This window comes from Scardinius erythrophthalmus, assembly GCF_964197995.2.
Source record: "Scardinius erythrophthalmus genome assembly, chromosome: 20".
NCBI lineage: Eukaryota > Metazoa > Chordata > Actinopteri > Cypriniformes > Leuciscidae > Scardinius > Scardinius erythrophthalmus.
In genome coordinates this window covers 8,831,554-8,851,327 of record NC_138240.1, presented here as the reverse complement: position 1 = coordinate 8,851,327, position 19,774 = coordinate 8,831,554, and the positions used below count along the sequence as shown (strand labels likewise).

At 39.1% G+C, this 19,774-nt stretch overlaps 2 protein-coding genes across 2 annotated transcripts in view; both read left to right on the top strand.

Moving 5' to 3' along the window:
• Positions 1-19,774, top strand: part of agbl4 (AGBL carboxypeptidase 4) — a gene marked incomplete at its 5' end in the record, with an annotated part of 352,800 nt that overhangs the window by 253,406 nt on the left and 79,620 nt on the right. The gene's annotated exons all lie outside the window — the stretch shown is intronic.
• Positions 3,063-18,208, top strand: bend5 (BEN domain containing 5). The gene is made up of 6 exons (XM_081349122.1): positions 3,063-3,393; positions 4,942-5,063; positions 6,286-6,658; positions 9,145-9,299; positions 11,296-11,509; positions 11,908-18,208. The coding sequence occupies exons 1-6, from the start codon at positions 3,225-3,227 to the stop codon at positions 12,102-12,104; spliced, it is 1,230 nt and encodes a 409-aa protein (XP_081205248.1). The 5' UTR covers positions 3,063-3,224; the 3' UTR covers positions 12,105-18,208.

The following is a 19,774-nucleotide window of genomic DNA, read 5'->3' as shown; positions in this document are numbered from 1 at the left end:
ATTATAGAAGTCTCTTTATGCAGTTTGATCCAAACCTTGTCAGAACTGACCCAGCCGCAAAGCATGCTGTGTAACGTGAAGCACTAAACTTTGGCCCTGTTTACAGCTGGTATAAAGATGCGTTTTGGTCGAACGGATCACAAGTGGACGGCACTAAACACAGGTGTAAACGGTGTATAAAACGTTTTGAGCTTTCGACCACTTCCAGTGGTAGTCAAAAACGCATTCAACCAGATGTGTAAACGCTCATGTGGTCGAATGCATTCAAACAGCCACAAAAGACCACCTACTCTCTCAGCCTATTGATTTAATGCGTAAACATGGGAAGAGCGCTAGCCAGACAGGATTTAAACTTTATCAACTGGAGACCAAAGTTTGGTTTGAAAACGAAAAATGTAACAAGCACAATGTTCTCTCAACGTTCCTGATTTCTAACACACACTCACAGCATTTGCGTGGTCTTGCGGCTGCCAGAGCAGAAACGAAACTGCTACTCTCTGTGTGTTTTTCTTTTTTTTTTTTTTTCTGTTCATATGTAAATTGTGTGAGCTTATTTTGTCCAATAGATCCAAAGAGCCCATACATTTACCCGCCCATAGACCCTCCTCTTGAAGAAATCAGGACAGAAGTGGTCAAAAGTGGACAAAAGAGATGGATTAAAACACCAGGTGTAAACAGGAATGCGTCTCCCTCATCTACTTGTGATCTGATTGACCAAAACGCATCTTATTACCAGGTGTAAACAGAGCCTTTGATAAATGACCAATTTATGAATTTGTCTGTAAAGTGACTCTAAATGAAAAAACAACAACTTTATACTGGAAACCTGTTTGCTAACAGTCATAAATTAATTATTTAAAGGCACACTATGCAGTTTCCAGATTTCTCAAACAGCGACCCCCAGAGTCGCTGTGGAGTACTTGTATGTAATGTTACTGTCATAAATACCACTCACGCAGAACTAGAGCTTAGATTCTCTGCCCAAGCCCAAGCCCGGACGATATTTCCCGCCACTGTCCTCGGGCCGGGCCAGGCCGGGTCGGGTCGGGCCCTTGATAAAGCACGTCACGTGTCATGCGCAGCGTCTCGTCCACTCGCACTCGCAGTCTCGCACGCGTGACGCATCACACCTGCTGTGCGTGCTGTACTATTCTGTAGCTTAAGTGCTTGAAGAAGCAAAGAAAATAATCCTTACGAAAACAATAGGGCCTTCGCCCTTTCAGGGCTTGGGCCCTAAAAATTAAAACAGGAGAATTAACTTTGAGCAAGTTTGGAGGAAAATCGGAGGTATGGAAACATTTTAAACTAGTCGTGGGGAGAGACAACATATGTGTTGGCTTTGTCTCGTGCATTAAATGCGGCACGCTGCTCGCCTATGACAGCAAAAAAACGGGGACTTCGACGATGAACAGACACATGAAGCAGTCTTGCCATGACAGAAATTATGATAGTAGTCAGCCTCAGCCCTCGATGTCCTCTTTTGTTACTTTTCCGATCCATTCAATTATTTCTGAATAAACAAACAACGCAGTTTACATGCTTCTTCCTTGTCGCATTATTCATTGAGATAATAATTAATAAATGCACGCACAATTATGAACGTGATAAATGTTACAGATATGTTTTACTATGCACAAACAAATGCCTTTCAACTTACATGTGCAAAATTCAGAATTAAATGAATGTGCTACAATTTGTTCAAAAAGAGAGTCTAGCCTACGTGTTTTAGCCATTGAATAAGCACATTTAGTTTCAAGTTTAAGTTTTGTTTTGAAGAAAGCTTTTCTTTAAAGTGAATTTCATTTAGTATAAATTGTATTTTAATTTTAATACATTTTTCATCAACCAATTGCCTAGATTTAATACATAAAAAGCAATTTAGCAGACAAATAATCATGACATGGAGTCGCCGGCGCGCCGCGGTCACTTACAACATTTGAAACTCGCGCTGTCACCGAATTTACAAATGCACATCTTGCTTGTTGCTCACATACATATTATGTTGAAATAACAATATGTTGAAGTAACATTATTAATAATAATTAATCTTTAAGAATATTTGATTGAATGCTGAATGTTGTGCTTGTTCAATTTAATAAAATTAAAACTTTAATTGTGATAATTAAAAGAATTGAATATTTAATATTGAGTGGCCAATTTTTGCTCATTTATTAATAGTATTTATATAATATATATAACTGCGCAGCTCCCCCCCCCCCCCCCGTAGCCTAAATGATCTAGCACAGCAGCACCTGTGTTAAAAAAAATTCTGGCGCCGCCCCTGGTTATAACGGCCCACATATTAAAAATGGTCGGGTTTAAATCGGGCTCGGGCTCATAATTACAGTGAACGTGTTGGCCCAGGCCGGGCTCGGACACAACGGGCTCGGGCTCGGGTCTAAACTCTACGCAGAACCGTCGTTTTCTTTTCCTTGACTCTTCCGACCACGCTTTCTTTGTTTTCTTCGTCGACTCTGCCATGATTCATGTCTGAAATGCGTGCTAGTGTCTTCCATAGAGGCTGCTTCATGTTGTTGATGTATGTGACGTCGTGCCGTAAAGCAAGCCGCGATTCTCGCGAGATTTGTCAGGGCGCCACCTCTCAAACATGCATTGCTGGTTTTGTCAGCGGAGTGATTCGCCCTACTACGAGTTTGTTTACCATCGAAATGATTTCAAAGCTGTTATATTAAGGTACAAATCTTGCATAGTGTGCCTTTAACATGCTTATACAACAACAGCTGTGCACTCTTATACATTTGTATTGTAAAAACTACAAAACTCCATCTGGAGTTAAAATACATCATATTTTATAAAACTAAAATATTTTATCAATTATCATTTACTATCTTGTTTTATAATATAATATCACTGTAATGTTTATTATTAATAGTAATAAAAAACAACTTTTTTTATAAAGATGTATTATTGGTAAAATTGTATATATTTTTCATGTATTTTCTTTTTTAAAATAATTAAGAGCAAACGACACTTTGAACCCCCAAAAATAAACCTCTCATCACATATGTTTTGATTAGTACAGTCTGTGGCGACCAGGCTCTGCATTTCCTCAACTGATGCGCACCAGCCAGACTAAAGCAGTCGATCGCAGAGGCCTCCCCACTGTCTCCCCCCTCTTTGTGTTTATATATGTTTTTTTAAATATTTTTTGAGGGAAACTGTCAAGCCCTATCCCAAAGAACAGGGACCAAAGAGCAAAAATAATGTACGCTTTCGTGCGTTTCTTGGAGGACGACATGTGCTACGCGTTACCTGTGTCAGACGTGAAAGATTTCCAGCCTGTGCACAAAAGAGATTTTGATGATCAGAAGGTGTATGTGGTGCTGAGAGGCGCAGGCCATCCTGCCAAAGCACACATCCTCGCCCTGGCAGGTGAGTTCTGTTCTTCTCTTCCTTTTAACTATAAGAATAATCTTCATACATAACAGTGACACGCATGACGAAAATGCTTGAAATGTCTTGCAACTTTGATATGAATCATATTTGCATGTGCATGAATCTCTTATCTGTTTAGCTTTATATTATATTTATGGCGTATGATGAAAAGTTATCATACAAATCATAATTTTTATTTCACATGAGTTGCATGAACATCCTTTAACACGCATGTATTGTGTTGTTGAGAGAACACTAATGCTATAGCCTGAGTGTTTTGATGTGAATAATGGGTATAGACGGAGAAGATGTCATAGGTTTGATATCTTCTTGATGATTCTGGTGTTTTTAGCTCATCGTGATTGCGGGGTTTGTGTGATAGAGAGATATAATCGTGTCTGTGTTTGACAAGCTCGACCATCTAAATATTAACTAAGGGAAAGGCGCGTCGAAAATGTCTGAATAAGTTCATGAAAGTAGAAACGAAAGATAAGAGGGTTTTAAAGGAAGAGAAAGAGGCTCAGGATGCTAAGCGATTGTTAGCTTGCTGCTAACGCTTCCTTCATTTATCTCCGAGGCATAAGAGCTTAACAGCGAATAAAATCATCATAATCATCATCACAACACTAACAATCGATCTGAACTGATAAAGGCTAGGAAAAGCAGACACGATAGCCAGAAAGTTCTGTATTTCAACGTTTTGTCGTGTTTAGCCCAAGCTGCTAGGTTACTGTCATCACATTAGCTAGCCAGGGAAGGGTTGTTATTTTATGTCGTTTTTTACTTGTACGCCCTTCAGTTTGCTTAAAACCTTATGCCAGCATGGTATACTGTTAAATTATAACTTGTCATCATCATATTATGTGGGGTTTAAATCAGTGCTGGTGGCAGATCTGTTATCATGTGACACTTCCTACTTGAGCTCAAGCAGACAGTGAAATCCTCCAGCCACTTTCACTCCTGCTGCTACTCTTCAATCATGACTAGTTAGATACATTACTAATCTACATGTGTGGCTTAACCTGCTCTTACAACCCTGATCTCGTTAGGGCCAGAAGTCTGCCGTCCAGCACAGCTTTTAAATCAGTCTGCAATCTGCTGTGGCCGACCTTGAGGCTCATGTGCCATACCTGGCCAATGTAAAACTTTTAATATGTAGTTATTAACAACCGAGATCTTATGTTGATGATTTTCCACTTGGCATGATAAGGGGCTAGGTATGCACATTTATATGGTCCATCTTCTCCAAGCGGCCTTGGTTTCTTGACACTGCATCACACGCTGACAACTGTGACGACCCCGCCTGTCAAAATCATATTGATGCTGCAGTCAACGTCGCTTTGCAATGTTAAACGCTCCATTAATAGTTTATTGCAACAATAGCTAGTCATCTGTGTCATTACAAGGTTACTGGGAAACTTCTCCACCAAACTCATAAAATGTTTCTCTTGCTGATGTGTCCTTGTTTTAACCATATCATCATTTTAGATTACAGAGATAAAATATTATTTGCGCCTCTGATGCATTTCCCCTCCTCTTTTTCAGAAAGCATTGAGGAATTTGAGCACAGTATTATGCAAAAGAAGATGAAAATACCCAAGATGTCGAACAGGAACACAGTGGAGAATCACTTTGGCGAGGAGAGAATGCCCCTAAGACATAAAAAGGTTGGTCTAACCATTTTTTAAGATTTGGAGACATTTGCAAGCTTTCTGTTACTGGTCTGGATTTGTAGATGGGGAACATGTGGACAGATTGGGAATGGCTCAACAGGGATTGTCTGCTGATTTTAAGAGTGTGATTTATAGCCTACTCTGCAAACAAAACAAGAAAAACATTTTAGAACATGTTTTGACGCTTATGGAATTTGTCCTGACATTTCAAATGTTTCAAGCCAGTTTTGTTTAATCTTGCAGTTTTCGCAAGAGACCAGAAAGGCCATTTCTTTCTTCGCTGGGCTTGTTGTGTATTTTTAGTGTCCTGACTTTTTAATTGTGCAACCCAACCAGTTTTGTGTGCTCTTGCAGTTCATACCTTAATTACTCTACATTATCCCTAACATATAAAGGTAATATAAATACGCTTTAGAATCAATAGATAAAGCTATAAAATGACTACATGTGAGGTTAAAAGTTAAATTCTCTCAATACCTTTATCAACTGTATAAACTAACTTTACTTGCACTGATATAGCAAGAATTTTTCTTTTAGTTGTCCTCTTTCATAGACAGCTGTTTTCTTCTTGCTGTGGAAATTTGTTTAAATTCTTAATTTTTTTTTTTTTTTTCATCTCGTAATATTCTGCAGAAGAGAGTAGTGAATCGCGCTGCTTCTCTGGCGAGAAATGAATCGCAGTTTCTCTCTTTCTCAGCGTGTGATTGGCTGTTCGCTACTGATGTCACTCCTAAACTCAGGATCAAAGCCTGAGTTGACAGAAAGTTGATCGTCAACATCATGGTACCAACAAAGCCTGGTTGGATTTTTTTGGTTTTGTCAACTCTAAACTAATCCTGTAACCCTGAGTTTGTTCAACTACCATCATGGTACAGGCCCCAGGTCTAATGCATCTTGGCTGACCACTTGTGATCGGTTAACCAAAAATGCATCTTAATACCAGGTGGGAACAGTCCTTACTCCCGGACCTTCTGGGAGAGGTGGGATGTCTGATATAGAAATAATATATAGAAAATAATACAATACTGACATGACCTCTTTCAAAGTATAACCACCCTTTAGCACACCTTACTGTATTTTGTGAACCGGAAGATCATTATTAGATGTTTGATGGGGTTGGAACTTAACTCTGGAGGAAGGTAGATGTCCAAAAGCAAGAAAATGATTTACATGTACACTATTTGCACCGGTCAAGATGCTCAATCTTGTGATGCAGGTCCAGTCACAGGAACAGCAGCGGGCCAGTTCCAACTCCTCAAAGAGCCTGGCTGCGGTGGTGGCGCGGTTGGAGAGGAACGCAGTCAACTCGTGCACGGAGGGTGAGGAGCTGGACAGACTTACCACAGAGGAAGAGGAAGAGCAGGACGAGGCCGTGGTGCCCCGTGTCCTGTACGAGGAGCTGGTGCACAGCTACAGGCAGCAAGAGGAAGAAATGAGACGCCTGCAGCAGGAACTGGAGCGCACACGCAGGCAGCTGCTACAGCAGGCCAAAAAGCTGAAGGAGTACGGCAGTCTGCTGACCGAAGTCAAGGAGCTCCGGGATTTCAACCGACGCCTGCAGGACGTCCTGCTCATGAGGCTTGGCAGCGGTAAGATTTGCATGAATCGTACATATAGGCCAACTTGACCAACTAAACTTGACCAACCTGTTCACACCACTGATGCAACTAAACAATATGCACCAAAACTGTTCAACAGGTCAAATTTTTACTGTTCTCTGAATCATAGAAATGCATTCTTTTGATTAAAGCCTTGTCGTGCATCTGTATTGAAAACTCAGACTGTGTTTGAATAGGCCTTAACATTGATTTTCTTATTAGCGGCTACAAACATGGCTCATCCAGTCAATTTAAAGTCTTAAATATCTTTTATAGTGCTTGCCATACAACGTAATGTTACCTTTTAAATGTATGGGTTTTTTTTAAGACCTTTGTAGAGCTTTTTTTTTTTTCATTACTACGAAAGCAGCAATGGCTAGTCAGTGTTTAGTGGGCTATAGTGAGTGAAGTATTTAGTTTCCAATTAAATTAAGATTGAATATCTTCAGACAGCAATTTAAACAGATAGTTTAGCCAAAAATGAACATTTTGTCATACTTACCCTTACTCTAACCCTTACTCTTTATAATGTGTTTATAATGTTTTTTTAAGACCCTTTGTAGAGCTTTTTTTTTCCATTACTACAAAAGCAGCAATGGCTAGTCAGCGTTTAGTAGGCTATAGTGAGTGAAGCATTTAGTTTCCAATTAAATTAAGATTGAATATCTTCAGACAGCAATTTAAAGGGATAGTTTAGCCAAAAATGAACATTTTGTCATTCTTACCCTTACTCTTTATAATGTGTTTATAATGTATTTTTTAAGACCTTTATAGAACTTTTTAGCGCAATTTTCCAACGGACAAAATTGCGATTGTTAACTCATGATTTCTGTTCTGTCTGTGCGCACCAATCTTGCACTTCTATCTCCTCCTCAACCAGACCACCTAGAGACTTCGGGTTTTCGGCATTATGTTAAGGAAGGTCTAATCTCGGGAACGCACAAAAAAAAAAAAAAACATAAAAAGATTGACTATCTCTTAGTGTTGTGATCCCATGACGTCAGAAAATTGCGCTAAAACACTCACTGAGTTTTTATTACTTGTTTTTTTTCCATTACTACAAAAGCAGCAATGGCTAGTCAGCGTTTAGTAGGCTATAGTGAGTGAAGTATTTCGTTTCCAATTAAATTAAGAAGTGATATCTTCAGACAGCAATTTAAAGGGATAATTTACCCCAAAATGAAAATTTTGTCATTACTTACCCTCAAGTTTTTTCAAACCTGTATGAGTTCCTTTCTTCTGTTGAACACAAAAGAAGATTTAAAAAAAAATGGTGGTAACATTTGACAGATCACAGCACCCATTGACTTCCATAGTAGGAAAAAAATACTATGGAACTCAGTGGGTGCCATCAACTGAACAAAATGAGGGTAAGTAAAGGATGACAAATTTTTCATTTTTGGGTGAACGATCCCTTTAAATATGTTCTTGTATAATTTTTAGGGCTGTCAGTCAATTAAAATGTTCATCCTTTGATTAATGTGATAATTATTTAGCATATCAAGTATCTTAATTAATATTCAGCTTATCAGGTAATTAATTATGTCATGTAATTGTTATTAATGAATCAAATTAATCACACACATCAATATTTGCTGAGAAAAAAAAACCCAAATGAATATATTTCAAATTCTAGTGGATGTAAACATTGAATAGACATTACAAAAAAGTGACTTTATAAGTCAGTATATTGTATTATATGGTTAACACTTTGTATTTGTATTTGAAAATGTGCTAGACTGGTTTTAGCAATTAAGTTCAATTTCACTTTATCTGTATAGCACATTTACAACAGCCACTAGGCTGACCAAAGTGCTTTACAGAACAACCAGATTAAAAGATAGTAAGACCTTCATTAAGTTTACAGTTGTTGTTTTTTCAGCATCTCTTTATAAATAACTGTTCTGAATCAGCCTGTTAAATTGACAGCCTTAATACTTGAACATTTTTATGTGATGTTCCACATATATCAGAGCTGCAGGGACTGATTACCACTCAGATGAAGACTACAGTACAGGCTGTTTAAAGAGGACATAGTGTCCAGAGCGCTCAGGCCAGTGTCCCGGCCAGCTGGGTTACGTCTGTGTGTGTGTGTGATTGGTGGGGGAACAGACTGTGGTCTGGAGCAAGCTGGTGGAGCAGGCTGAAGATTAGACCGGCCAGGGCTCTTTAGGGTCAGACGTGCAGAGCACTGACTGCTATTAAAACTCAACAGATACATTAGAGCTTAGTGCGGCCAGCCACCAAGCCAGCTTACTGAGCTAAAATGACCCGGTTGTCTTGAGGCACGGGAGAGCCATGTTTTAGGCAGTGCTCCAAAGAGAGGTGCCAGGACTTACTGCAGCCACACACACACTCTCATTAGAGAGCAGGGAACGTCTGCCTTCAACACTTTCTCAGGATTACACTCATCTTTCTCTTGTTAAATTGTGCTTTACTGAAGAATGCTGATTAATGGTTTGCTTTGCTTCATACAGAACCGATGCATGACAATGGTACACAGACAATCAAAGCAGAGGTGGTAGAGCCGATCAGTGAACCACAGGAGACGTGTCAAGAGGAAGCCAACACTAGCTCCACCCACTCCCACTCCCCATCCCCGAGAACCGTCTACACCTTCAATGATGGAAAAGTATGTACTCTGTGTGTTTTTACTGTCTTTTCTATTGCAACTGATTTTCATCCCAAAAATCCACGTCCATGCTCACTTTATTTCAGTCTCTTTTTGTCAGCAAAGCAGCCCAGTAGTCACCACATATATATATAGTTCAAAAGTTTTGGGTCAGTAACACCTTTAATGCTTTTATTCAGCTAGGATGCATTAAATTATCAAAAAATGACAGTAAAGACATTTATAATTTTACAAAAGATTTTTATTTAATATAATTTCAGCATATTAAAATGTATTATGTATATTAGAATTTAATATATTAAATAACGGTGTGTTAATTGTGATTAGATTTTCCAGTGTTATGGAAGTTGCCGTCGTTGATATTTACTTTATGAATACAGGTGTTATTTCAGGCTATCATGAAAGAAAAGGGGCTTGACTTCAGCCATTAGTTCATACAGACACTTATCCAGCCACTCTTTTAAGCTGTTGTTTAAACAAGAATTTAATTCCGGAATTCAGCCACACAGTAATTCAGTGATTTCATTGATGTTCCTCGTGTTAGTGTGATTCAGTGTTTCTTTTAATGTTTTGCAGTGGTTTGGTTTGTCTAATTGACTAGCGAAATCCCTTCTACAACCATTCCCCCGTCAGTCTCAAAGGGCCTTTTAACCAGAACGCTTGCTGTGATTTTGAGCCCTGTTAGCAGACATCGGGTCCGCATTTTGCGTTCCTCCGCCTGCCTTGCATGACAGGGGGGAATTTGTGTTACATGCTGAAAGGGTTCTCAGTTCAAGCGTGAAGAACAAAAGCAAATAAGGCCCTTACACATACGCACACATATCCGGCATTAATTATTTGTACCATAGGAATTGCCCTGAGTGACAGGTAGCTGTAGAAAAGCAAATCTCCTCTAAGTTAAGAGCAGTGAAAAGCTTGTCTGCTCGACCAGGGCCTAAAGCACATTAGTTGCATTGGGGAAAAGCTGCTGGATTGGAGCCCGAAGACTGCTCAGGGTGACATAGCAGAAGGCGCATTACCTCAGCTGTTACTCACCAGCTGCCCATCAATCCACCTGATGGCTTGTTGGGCCGTGTCCTCCACAGTGTGGCTTAAAAGTCAACACTCTGGTCTGGCATCTGTCAAAACACATTACTGCATTTAATGAACCTAGACACCTCGCCGCTGAATTTATGTGTGACTCGTCTCTGGGATGTGGTGATCGGTTCCTAGATCTCCGAGGGTGGAGAAAGTATGTAGAGTCCCTTGTTGCAAGATTAAATAACTCAAAACACCAGGATCTTCACTGGTCAGAGTTCCTACCATTATGGAAAACTGGTCAAAAAAGTCATTAAAATTCTATATTGAATATGTATATATTTTCTAGTTGTGCTTTGCTTTAAAATATTTCATCAGCTAATTATTTCTTTTGAACAGAGTAAAACAAAGCTTGCAAACATTTGGAAAGGTCATGGAAATTCATTGGTCAAAAGTTGTTTTATTTATTTATTTATTTTAATAATAGGGATCATTAAAAAAAATCTTTTTTTTTTTGTTTGTGTTTTAGTAACCCCTTGTGATATAACAGATAAAATACTGATGGATTTTACAGAAATTATCCTGACATACCTTTGGTTCCTAATATCATGTGCCGCTTCTTCAATACGCATCTATAGTGTGTGTGTCTATATAACACCATTTTTATGATTTAGTTTTGTAGATTATTTTTTAAATGCTAAACATCCTACATTATCAGCAAGGTTTGTGTAAACCTATGAGCAGAACTGGTCAATATGGTACACAAACTACTGTTAACAAGCTTGAATTACACAGAATGTTGCATGTCATCCTCCATAAACAGAGTTGTTTAATTCATTGTGAAAGAAAGGCTACCATGTCTCAGACACACTTCGGGGAATAGACCACATGGCACTTAAGTGGCAGAACGTGAAAGCAAAATCTTGTCTGTGACAGTGTGTGTATGCTGCATATTTGAAGAAGAGCGTCTCTCTTGCAGGTGCACTTGGGTGGAGGGATTTGGGTGGAGGAGGAGAAGTGGCACCAGCTACAGCGGACACAGGGAGACTCAAAATTCACCAAAAACCTGGCGGTGATGATCTGGGGCACGGAAACCCTGAAGAACCGCAGCGTGACTGGCGTCGCTACGAAGAAGAAGAAAGATGCCTTGCCCAAACCACCGCTCTCACCAAGCAAGCTCAAAATCGTCCGAGGTAAACACACTACCTTTCATTAGAATGACTTTTTTTATTATTAAAATATAATTAAAGATTAGGTTGGAATTAGATTTCTGGTTTTGCTGATGGACATTTTATCATTCTGAGATTTGTTATTGTTGACCAAATGTTAGCTCTCAAGAATTTTAATTTCACAGCTGAAACTAATATGGTATGAAACTTCATTTGAATAATATTTACATTAATATTTTACTAAATATATGTAACAACATTAAATTATTCAAATTGTTACATTTATAAAAATTATTATTATATATTTTTCAGTTATTTTCAAGTGAATATTCATGAGTAAGGAATAAAGGAACAAATTACAAGCAAATAATTTTTTAATTAATAAATACTAAGCTGATTTCTGGTCTAATTTTTTGTTGCAGAGTGTCTGTACGACCGCGTGTCTCAAGAAACAGCCGACAGCGCAGAGATCACCCAGCGATTATCCAAAGTGAACAAATACATCTGCGAAAAGATCATGGATATCAACAAATCCATCAAGAACGAGGAACGGCGAGAGTCCAAGCTTCTCATCCAACAGACAGTGAAGATGGAGAACTTCCCTTATGACGGCCTGTAGGGGGAAGCTGAAGTTGTCACCATAGCTCATTCTACTCCTCAAGGACTTCTGGTGGAGAAGGTGCACGTAATCACCGGCGCTGCCAATTGAGATTTCCACTGATGCCCTCCCAAGACCTCTCTGTCTTTTACTCTCGCAGACCCTGTTTTACAACCTGTCTGACAGTTTTACCTCTCTCCACACTGCCTTAGCATTCCGGTGTGCATTCTGTGAGTGAATGGGGCGGGTTTTTGTAAGCTTTGATGGGGATCTCGGGGTGAGTCTGATGTTACGCGTGATAGACAGGAGCGATCCTTTAAATCGTGTGCGAGTAAAATGTGTTTGGCACATCAGCTTGTGTTCTGTGTCAGAACATGTCCTAATGTACTAAAGAGGTTTCCCTTCAGAAGAAGTCTTCTTGTTTGCGAGGTGTCATAAATGCTGGCTTAGAGTCGGAGTCTTAAGGGGAGGTAGGTCACTTCACTGGGACCATCTGCTAAAGGTACTTAACATAAAGAGTTGCACTTTTAAACAGGGTCACACCCTGCGTCGTCTTAATGAACGATTGATTTAATTAATCAATCTAGGCCTAATTGCTCCCGTTAATTGCTTTCCTGAGATGACTACTGATGGTCTGTTCTTGTTTTTGATGGTTGTTAGGGGTGGAGAGGTCGCATGTAGTCAGTGATCCTGGTAGACGGTTGTCCTGGAAGACGGATTAGCAGTGTTTCTTTGGAATTCAGTCCCATCCAGGAGAGTAAATATTTGTTAAAAGTTCAATTTAGACTTTTTAAGGTCATCAGTATGCTTATTGTTTTCGCTTTAGGCGATATGCTGCCTTCATGTCCTGTTGGGAAATACCTGCGCGCTCGGAAGTCATAACTACGATGACATGTTTTTAAGGGATTTATACTACGGTTCAAAGGTATAGGGTCGGTAAGTTTTTTATGTTTTTGAAAGAAGTCTCTTATGCTCACCAAGGTTGCTGTTATTTGATCAAAAATGCATGTGAAATTTTATTACAATTTTAAATAACTTTTCTATTTGAATATATTTTAACTTCAAATTTATTCCTGTGATGGAATAGAATGTTCAAAAGAACAGCATTTATTTGAAATATAAATCTTTTGTAACATTGTAAATGTCTTTACCGTCACTTTTGATTCATTTAATGCATCCTTGCTGAATATAAGAATTAATTTCTTGAAGAAATCCGGCCTTAAACTTTTCAACAGCAGTGTATATTTGAACAAAATGCGTCGTTGGGTAAAATGTGGGGAACAACAAAAATAGTTGTTCTGATTCAACACCGAAGAGAGTATTTTAATGTCGTATGTTTAAGTATAGTTGAATTCTTATTCTTTGTACAAAGTTCACAACAGTACAGTAAAAATGCCGTAAAGTATAAAATAAGATTCTTGTAAACAACAAAAGCACATCCAAGTTGATTTCAGTGAACTTGATGGACTAGCCATGGGACAAGAGTTATTGTATTATCGGGTCTACAGAGATGGAGACCACCTAAGACCTTGTACCAGCCGTAAATTGCACTTGGGACGGAGGGTAAGTGGAAATCAGAGCTGGGCTGCAGGGCCTTCTTCCAGCTGGCAATCATTGGGAACTGTGTTCTCCGTTTTATAGCAAGCTGTGATTGTAATATGAGCTGATATTGCTTTAACTGCACTTTGGTGTGTGAGTGTGGAGAGATGCCAGGTGCCGTGTGCGGACGTGGGGTAAAACTGTCAGCGGTGCTCGGGCGGGGGGGGGGGGGGGGGGGGGGTTACACATTAGCCTCATTCCTCTGGTCACACCAACAGCAGAGTCTGCTCCAGCCCACCTGTAGAGGACGCACTCATCGAGGGGAGAAATAAGATATCGTGACAACTTACAACGAGCCATGCCATCCACACTTTAGTCCTTTGTGTCCCCTTGCCGTCTTTATTTTCATCACAAACAGTTTATGTGGCTTGTCGGCATTACAAAAGAGAGAAAAACGAGCCTTTTGCAGATTTGGGTTCTTGACTGTGATGCCATATCGCTTACTGTGAATTAACCACAGATCTGCCACGCAAAAGCCTCCCCCATTTTTTTTTTTTTTTTTTTTTTTTTTTTAAATCGAGTACATTTATTAGTGGGGAGAAAATTTCAGTGTACATTTGGAATATATTCTCATGTTTTTGAACATTTCATTGTTTGCATCCAGGCTGCACCTTATCTCACTAAGCTTCTGGTTCAGAATCGAGTCAGACAATGTTGCAATTCTGTCTTTATCTTTGCTGGTTCATACTGTATGTAGTTTATAATCATTTCTACTTTTACAGTGTATATGTGACGTTTCGCTATTAATGTAGATCCTGGGTAATCACATTTCTAAAAGAATGCAGGGCTCTTCGCGAATACTTCATCTCTAATGACCAGAAACCCATATCTTAAATTGATACTAACATGGATTTTTTACCGCAGGTATCTCAATGCTTCAAGAACTTCAATTTATGAATTTCACCTCACTGTGAGTCATTTGTTACAGACTATCATTTCATTTGGAGTCATTTCCGTCGAGAGGGAGTCGTTGCCCTCCTTTCCGTTCTGAGGAAGTCATTGTCCATCTTCGACAACGTAGCACTTTAATCCTAAGGAGAGAAAAAAAAAAGTATAAAAATTCATCAATGTTGGCTGTTGTGATTACTCAAGCCAATTTAAAAAAAGTCAACATAAACATTTACAACAAAGCTTGTGAAAAGAGATTCACAAGAAAACATAAATCAGCTATCAGTTTTCTGCCACTCAATAGGAGTTTAACAGACATTTGTTTCTCATTCTTTCGAGCCTATGAAAGCGATTCCTTTTTTTCTTTCTTACAGCGATGTACCTCCAATATGTCAAGGTAATTACGTGAGAGGACAGATTGTAATAAGGTTCTTTTGTTCCACTGAATGTCTTTCTCTTCTTTTTTTTCCCTGTAGATATTTCCTGTATTGTGTGATATGTATTGCCACACTTATTGAATATTTGATGTTCCCTAATGAGCGTACGTACTGTGCGGGTATACTGGAAAATGACAGCTTTAGGTGCGTTGAGGTTGAATGAAAGCCAAACTTTATCATCTGTCCATGTGGTCATACTTTTTGTGTGGAGATTTGCTAGTGGGATCGTTGCCTTGAAAAAGACTCCAGCGTTATGTATTGCTTTCTTGCTTTGTTTTTGTCTCGCAGCTGTGCCGAGACTGAATTCGGGCACGGTGGCGTTCAGATCCGAGGAAAATTAAAAAATTTAAGTTTCTTCAGTTGCCAGATCAAACCAGTGAATCCCATCAGGGAAAATCTGACTTTTAAATACAATCATGTACAGTATTTATAGGGTAAAAGGCTACAAAAGCCTCTTTTCTCTTCTGGGAGACTGTGGTGAGGCTGGTGCCTATGCTTTTCAGTGGCTGTGTAATAGCGGTGCTTAGCTTTGAGCTGGTCTGTGCCTCTGGAAAATGGTGAGTCCGGTGCAAAGCGCATGAGGGATCAACATATCATCTGAGTTGTTCTTGGCATATTGTCCAGGAGTCGTTTTGTCATGGCGAATGAGTTTCATCCAATCTGAATGTGTGTTGGTATTGGTGTGTGTAGGTTTGTGTTGTTCTGTTGAAAATAAGCCAAAGTGGAATCTCAGCAACGGACAGTTTGTGATCAGTCTTATAAATATGAACTTGCACAAAAACGTCCCCTGCTAAGTTTTTCCACAGTTACCTAAGCTAAACGAGCAGGAAAGTAGGCGGAATATATATTTTATTTTTACTGAAAAAAGACAAGGTGTTGCTGTGCTGTCGACAACTTCATTATCTGATTTATGTTGTTTTCTGTTCCGTATCAAGAGCATTAAGCTTTAGATGGATATGGCTATATTGTTCAGATCGAAAAGCGTTTAATCGTTTATTTCTTCATTCCTTTATGATGCCAAAAAAAAGAAAAACTAGAATGACATTCTTCGGGGAGAAAATAGTTATTTGCTCCGGCCTGCTTCACTAACCTACGTGCTGAGATTGTCAATCAAATGCTGAGGACCCGCCCACATGTCACAGCAATTCCGAAAACTGCCCAGTAATCCGCTATCGCAAGAACAGCAACTTCCTGTTGCGTTTTCACTTTTTTCATGGTTACATTTACAATAAAGGTCCCTACTCAGAGTCACTCTTATATAATAAACAATATTCTCAGCTCTACTAGTGAGAAAAAAAAAAAAAAGTTATTTTTGATAAAACACAAGTTCAGGTTGTTCTTAGTCTGAAAACAAGCTTGTAGAGTCACAGTCCTACCTCATTCCCGATCATCGTCTGTCTGTGTCCCAGGACGGTCTCGCTATCCTCATACCTCATTCAGAGATATAAATCAGTCTATATGGTGTAGATTAATTTCAGATGTTGTGTTTTACTCCCTTACCAACTGTGTCGATGTCTCTGTGGCAGTAGAAAGCTTCTTTGTTTTTTGTTTTTTTTCTTGCAGTAATTTTTATCCCATTGATGGTGCTACGGCAGGCGTGGGTTGTCTATTCTGTGTTAATTACCTCAGATGGTGCTAATTTTTCTACTTTTCTTGAGGTCGTTCCGCTTTGCATGGATACAACTGGTTAATGTTAATTTTATAGCAGCAGGAATTTTGGAATAAAAACAAAGCATCGGATAAACTCTTAGGAATTGCTTTCAGCACACGTCGTAAAGATTTAGTTTTTAATATTTCAAATAAGACATACCTCTCTAACTAATTACCTCACATACTCTGTTCCAATTTAACAGAATATTAAATACCGTGCACGCAGGATCTGTCAATGGCCATATAACCTTGTCTTTATCGTACAATACAAACCTAATGCTGGAGTAAGAAACCTGATTATCCAAACCATCTACCTAAATCATACTGGGCAGTTGACTCTCACAGCAATGCGGTCCTCAGCAGTTAATGTGAAAGTCAATCCCACTGTAGAATTACAGTGCAACTAACATGGTAGTCTTACATTTGATGGTGGTGGTGGTGATATTGTGCAGTATGTGAACTGTAGAGGGTTTTCTTAACTTACCAAAGTGGGTCCCTCCCAAAGAAACTTTGTCGTTGTCATTAAGAACTGTTTGAAAACAAAGTGTCTGATTTGCATTTTAGTTCAGCAAAAAACATCTTCAAAAATACGGGTGTGTCGAGCGACTGGCGCTCAGCAGAACGTAAATCAGTCCGTCCACCAAAATCCAATCAGACGCTTTTTTCTGTGAAATGATATATCAATGCGGACAGTTTTAGATCCATTTAGAGTGTGTACTGTGAGAGCTTTTGCTAGCGAACACTTTCCAGTCAAGCTGTTTTTGATGTTTCTGTGTCATGTGAAGCTCAACTGACCTCAAGACCAGACAATGAGTTCAGAAATTGATAGTATTGCATTTAAATCTGATTTTCATTTTCATTTCACATTTTGTGTCTTTATCATGTCTTTGTCATTTCTTCATTCTTGCTGCTGAATAAATATCTAGACACCTCTCTCTCTCATATATATATGTGTATATATATATATATATATATATATATATATATATATATGTGTATATATATATATATATATATATGTATGTATGTATGTATATATATATATAAATCAAATATTTTCTGGAAAGTCGTTGATGGAGAATGTTGGATGAAATAACTGTGAACTTGCTCTCTTTCAGGTCTGCGTTTGTGGGTGGTTGTGGGTATTTTCTTTTGATATGGTCACGTACTGGTTAGTATTGGTTTTACCATGGAGTCAGTGAGAGCTGCTGTCAGCGGGATCTTCCTGCTCACAGCAGTCCCTGTTCCCCATACGTTAGGTCTGCTTTACTTGCACACTGATCAAGCCTAAGCCTGGACTAAAAAGACTCTCAGTGGAGAATTTTTATTCATACTGTGTTTTCAGGCCTGACCCGGCTTAATTTCAGCTAAACTCGGCCTCACTGCAGCTTGCGTCCGACTCCACGGGGACTCAAACAGAGAACAAGGATAAAAAGGCAATGGAAAGCGGAATCAAATGTTCTATGTGAACCAGTTGCGCTCTTTACCTGTGCGCAGCTGGTTTCGCCGGTTAACATCAGTCGTGTGTGCGTGTGCGTTTATGCGCGTGTGTGCTGCAGTCTCTTGTTCAATGTACAGATCAACAGAATAAATTCAGACTTTTATTCTACAAACAAACCGTCAGTGTGAGCTGTTTTCTTTTTCACCAAAAAAACAAACCAACCGGTTGTCTTGAATCGATTGAAATAATTCAGGACAAGTTTGAAGTTTTTCTCAGCATATAGAGCAATTCACTTCATTCTAAAAAAATAAGAGTGTTAAACGTCAGCAGCCGGCACTGTTTGCCATCTATATGAAGTGTATAATCTGGATTCTGGAAGATCAGCCTGCCCCATCCTGTGTCCTTGACTTGATTGGACACAGACACGCACATTCACAGGAGGGATGTGATGTTTGTGTTTGATGTGTGGGGTTGAGGTGAGAGAGACTGCGAATGGGTTCAGGATTAAAAGCAAGATTGATCTGAGTGTCAAAGAAAGATAAGCACACTGCCCTGTCTGAGTTATTGAGGAGGTGTGACATTGATATCAGACCACACACATACTCAGAAGTTCAGGTTGCACTGAGCTCTTGTAATAAATGAGAACGTCAAAAACCTATTCTAATATTAAATGAGCAATTATACCCAGATGATGGAGTTGGAATCGCCAGCTTGCTGGAAACTTTTCCCCTTTCTTGTTTTCCCAGGATCTCAAAGATCTTTCATAGATCCTTAAAACGCTTTCGACTGAACAGACTAGCAATTATCTGTCATGGAGATAACAGTCTGTAGTCTTCCTTTAGTGTTTAACGCTTCCACTGCTCTCTCGCTCTCGACTCTTTTCAAACTGCTAAGCACTTTTCTGCCAAATGTTATTGCCTACCTATGCAGTCTCTCTCTCTCTCACATTCTCTGTATTTCTCGCTCGCTCCATCAGCCCAAGGGGACTGCTGAATGTCATTAAAAATAACAGTATCCACATGACTGTAATATTTTGCAGTGGTGTTATTGGCAGAGAGATGATTTAGTGTAGTAATGATGGATTGAGCTGGGCGTCAGGGCCGGCACATGCAGGGACGTGTGTTCACTGCGGAGAGAATCGCTCTATTTCATTGCATTGGATTTTTCACCCTCTAGAAGACAAAGTACAGAAAACTCTCAGTGTGTTTTCAAGTCTGTTTATCTGTAGGTTAGATTTAAGACGAGGGTTTTTCAGCTACTCAGTTGACACGGGGAGTTATGGGAAGAGAAACGGAAATGGGATTTAGACATGGCATGCTGGCCACACTTTAGATTATGGTACAATTCTCACTATTAACTACTACTTTTGCCTCAATAAACCTTAGAATTACTGCTTATTAATTGTTGGTAAGGTATTTGTTAAGTTTAGGTATTGGGTAGGATTAGGGATGTATGTACTTTATAAGTACTAATAAACAGCCAATATCAAAATATTCATCTTAATAAACAACTAGTTAATAGTGAGAATTGAATCCTAATCTAAAGTGTTACCGACATGCCTTATTCAAACACTTACCTGTTATTTTCAGTTGTATTTGTATAAAAATTTTAGTAATTTTTGTACTTCGTACAACTTCGTTTAAGTTAAGTTTTTCTTACTTATTTCTGCTTCATTT

Coding starts and splice junctions, on each gene's coding strand:
- bend5 (XM_081349122.1), top strand. CDS start 3,225: ATGTACGCTTTCGTGCGTTTCTTGGAGGACGACATGTGCTACGCGTTA. Junction 3,394..4,941: donor ACACATCCTCGCCCTGGCAG/GTGAGTTCTGTT, acceptor CCTCTTTTTCAG/AAAGCATTGAGGAATTTGAG. Junction 6,659..9,144: donor GCTCATGAGGCTTGGCAGCG/GTAAGATTTGCA, acceptor TGCTTCATACAG/AACCGATGCATGACAATGGT.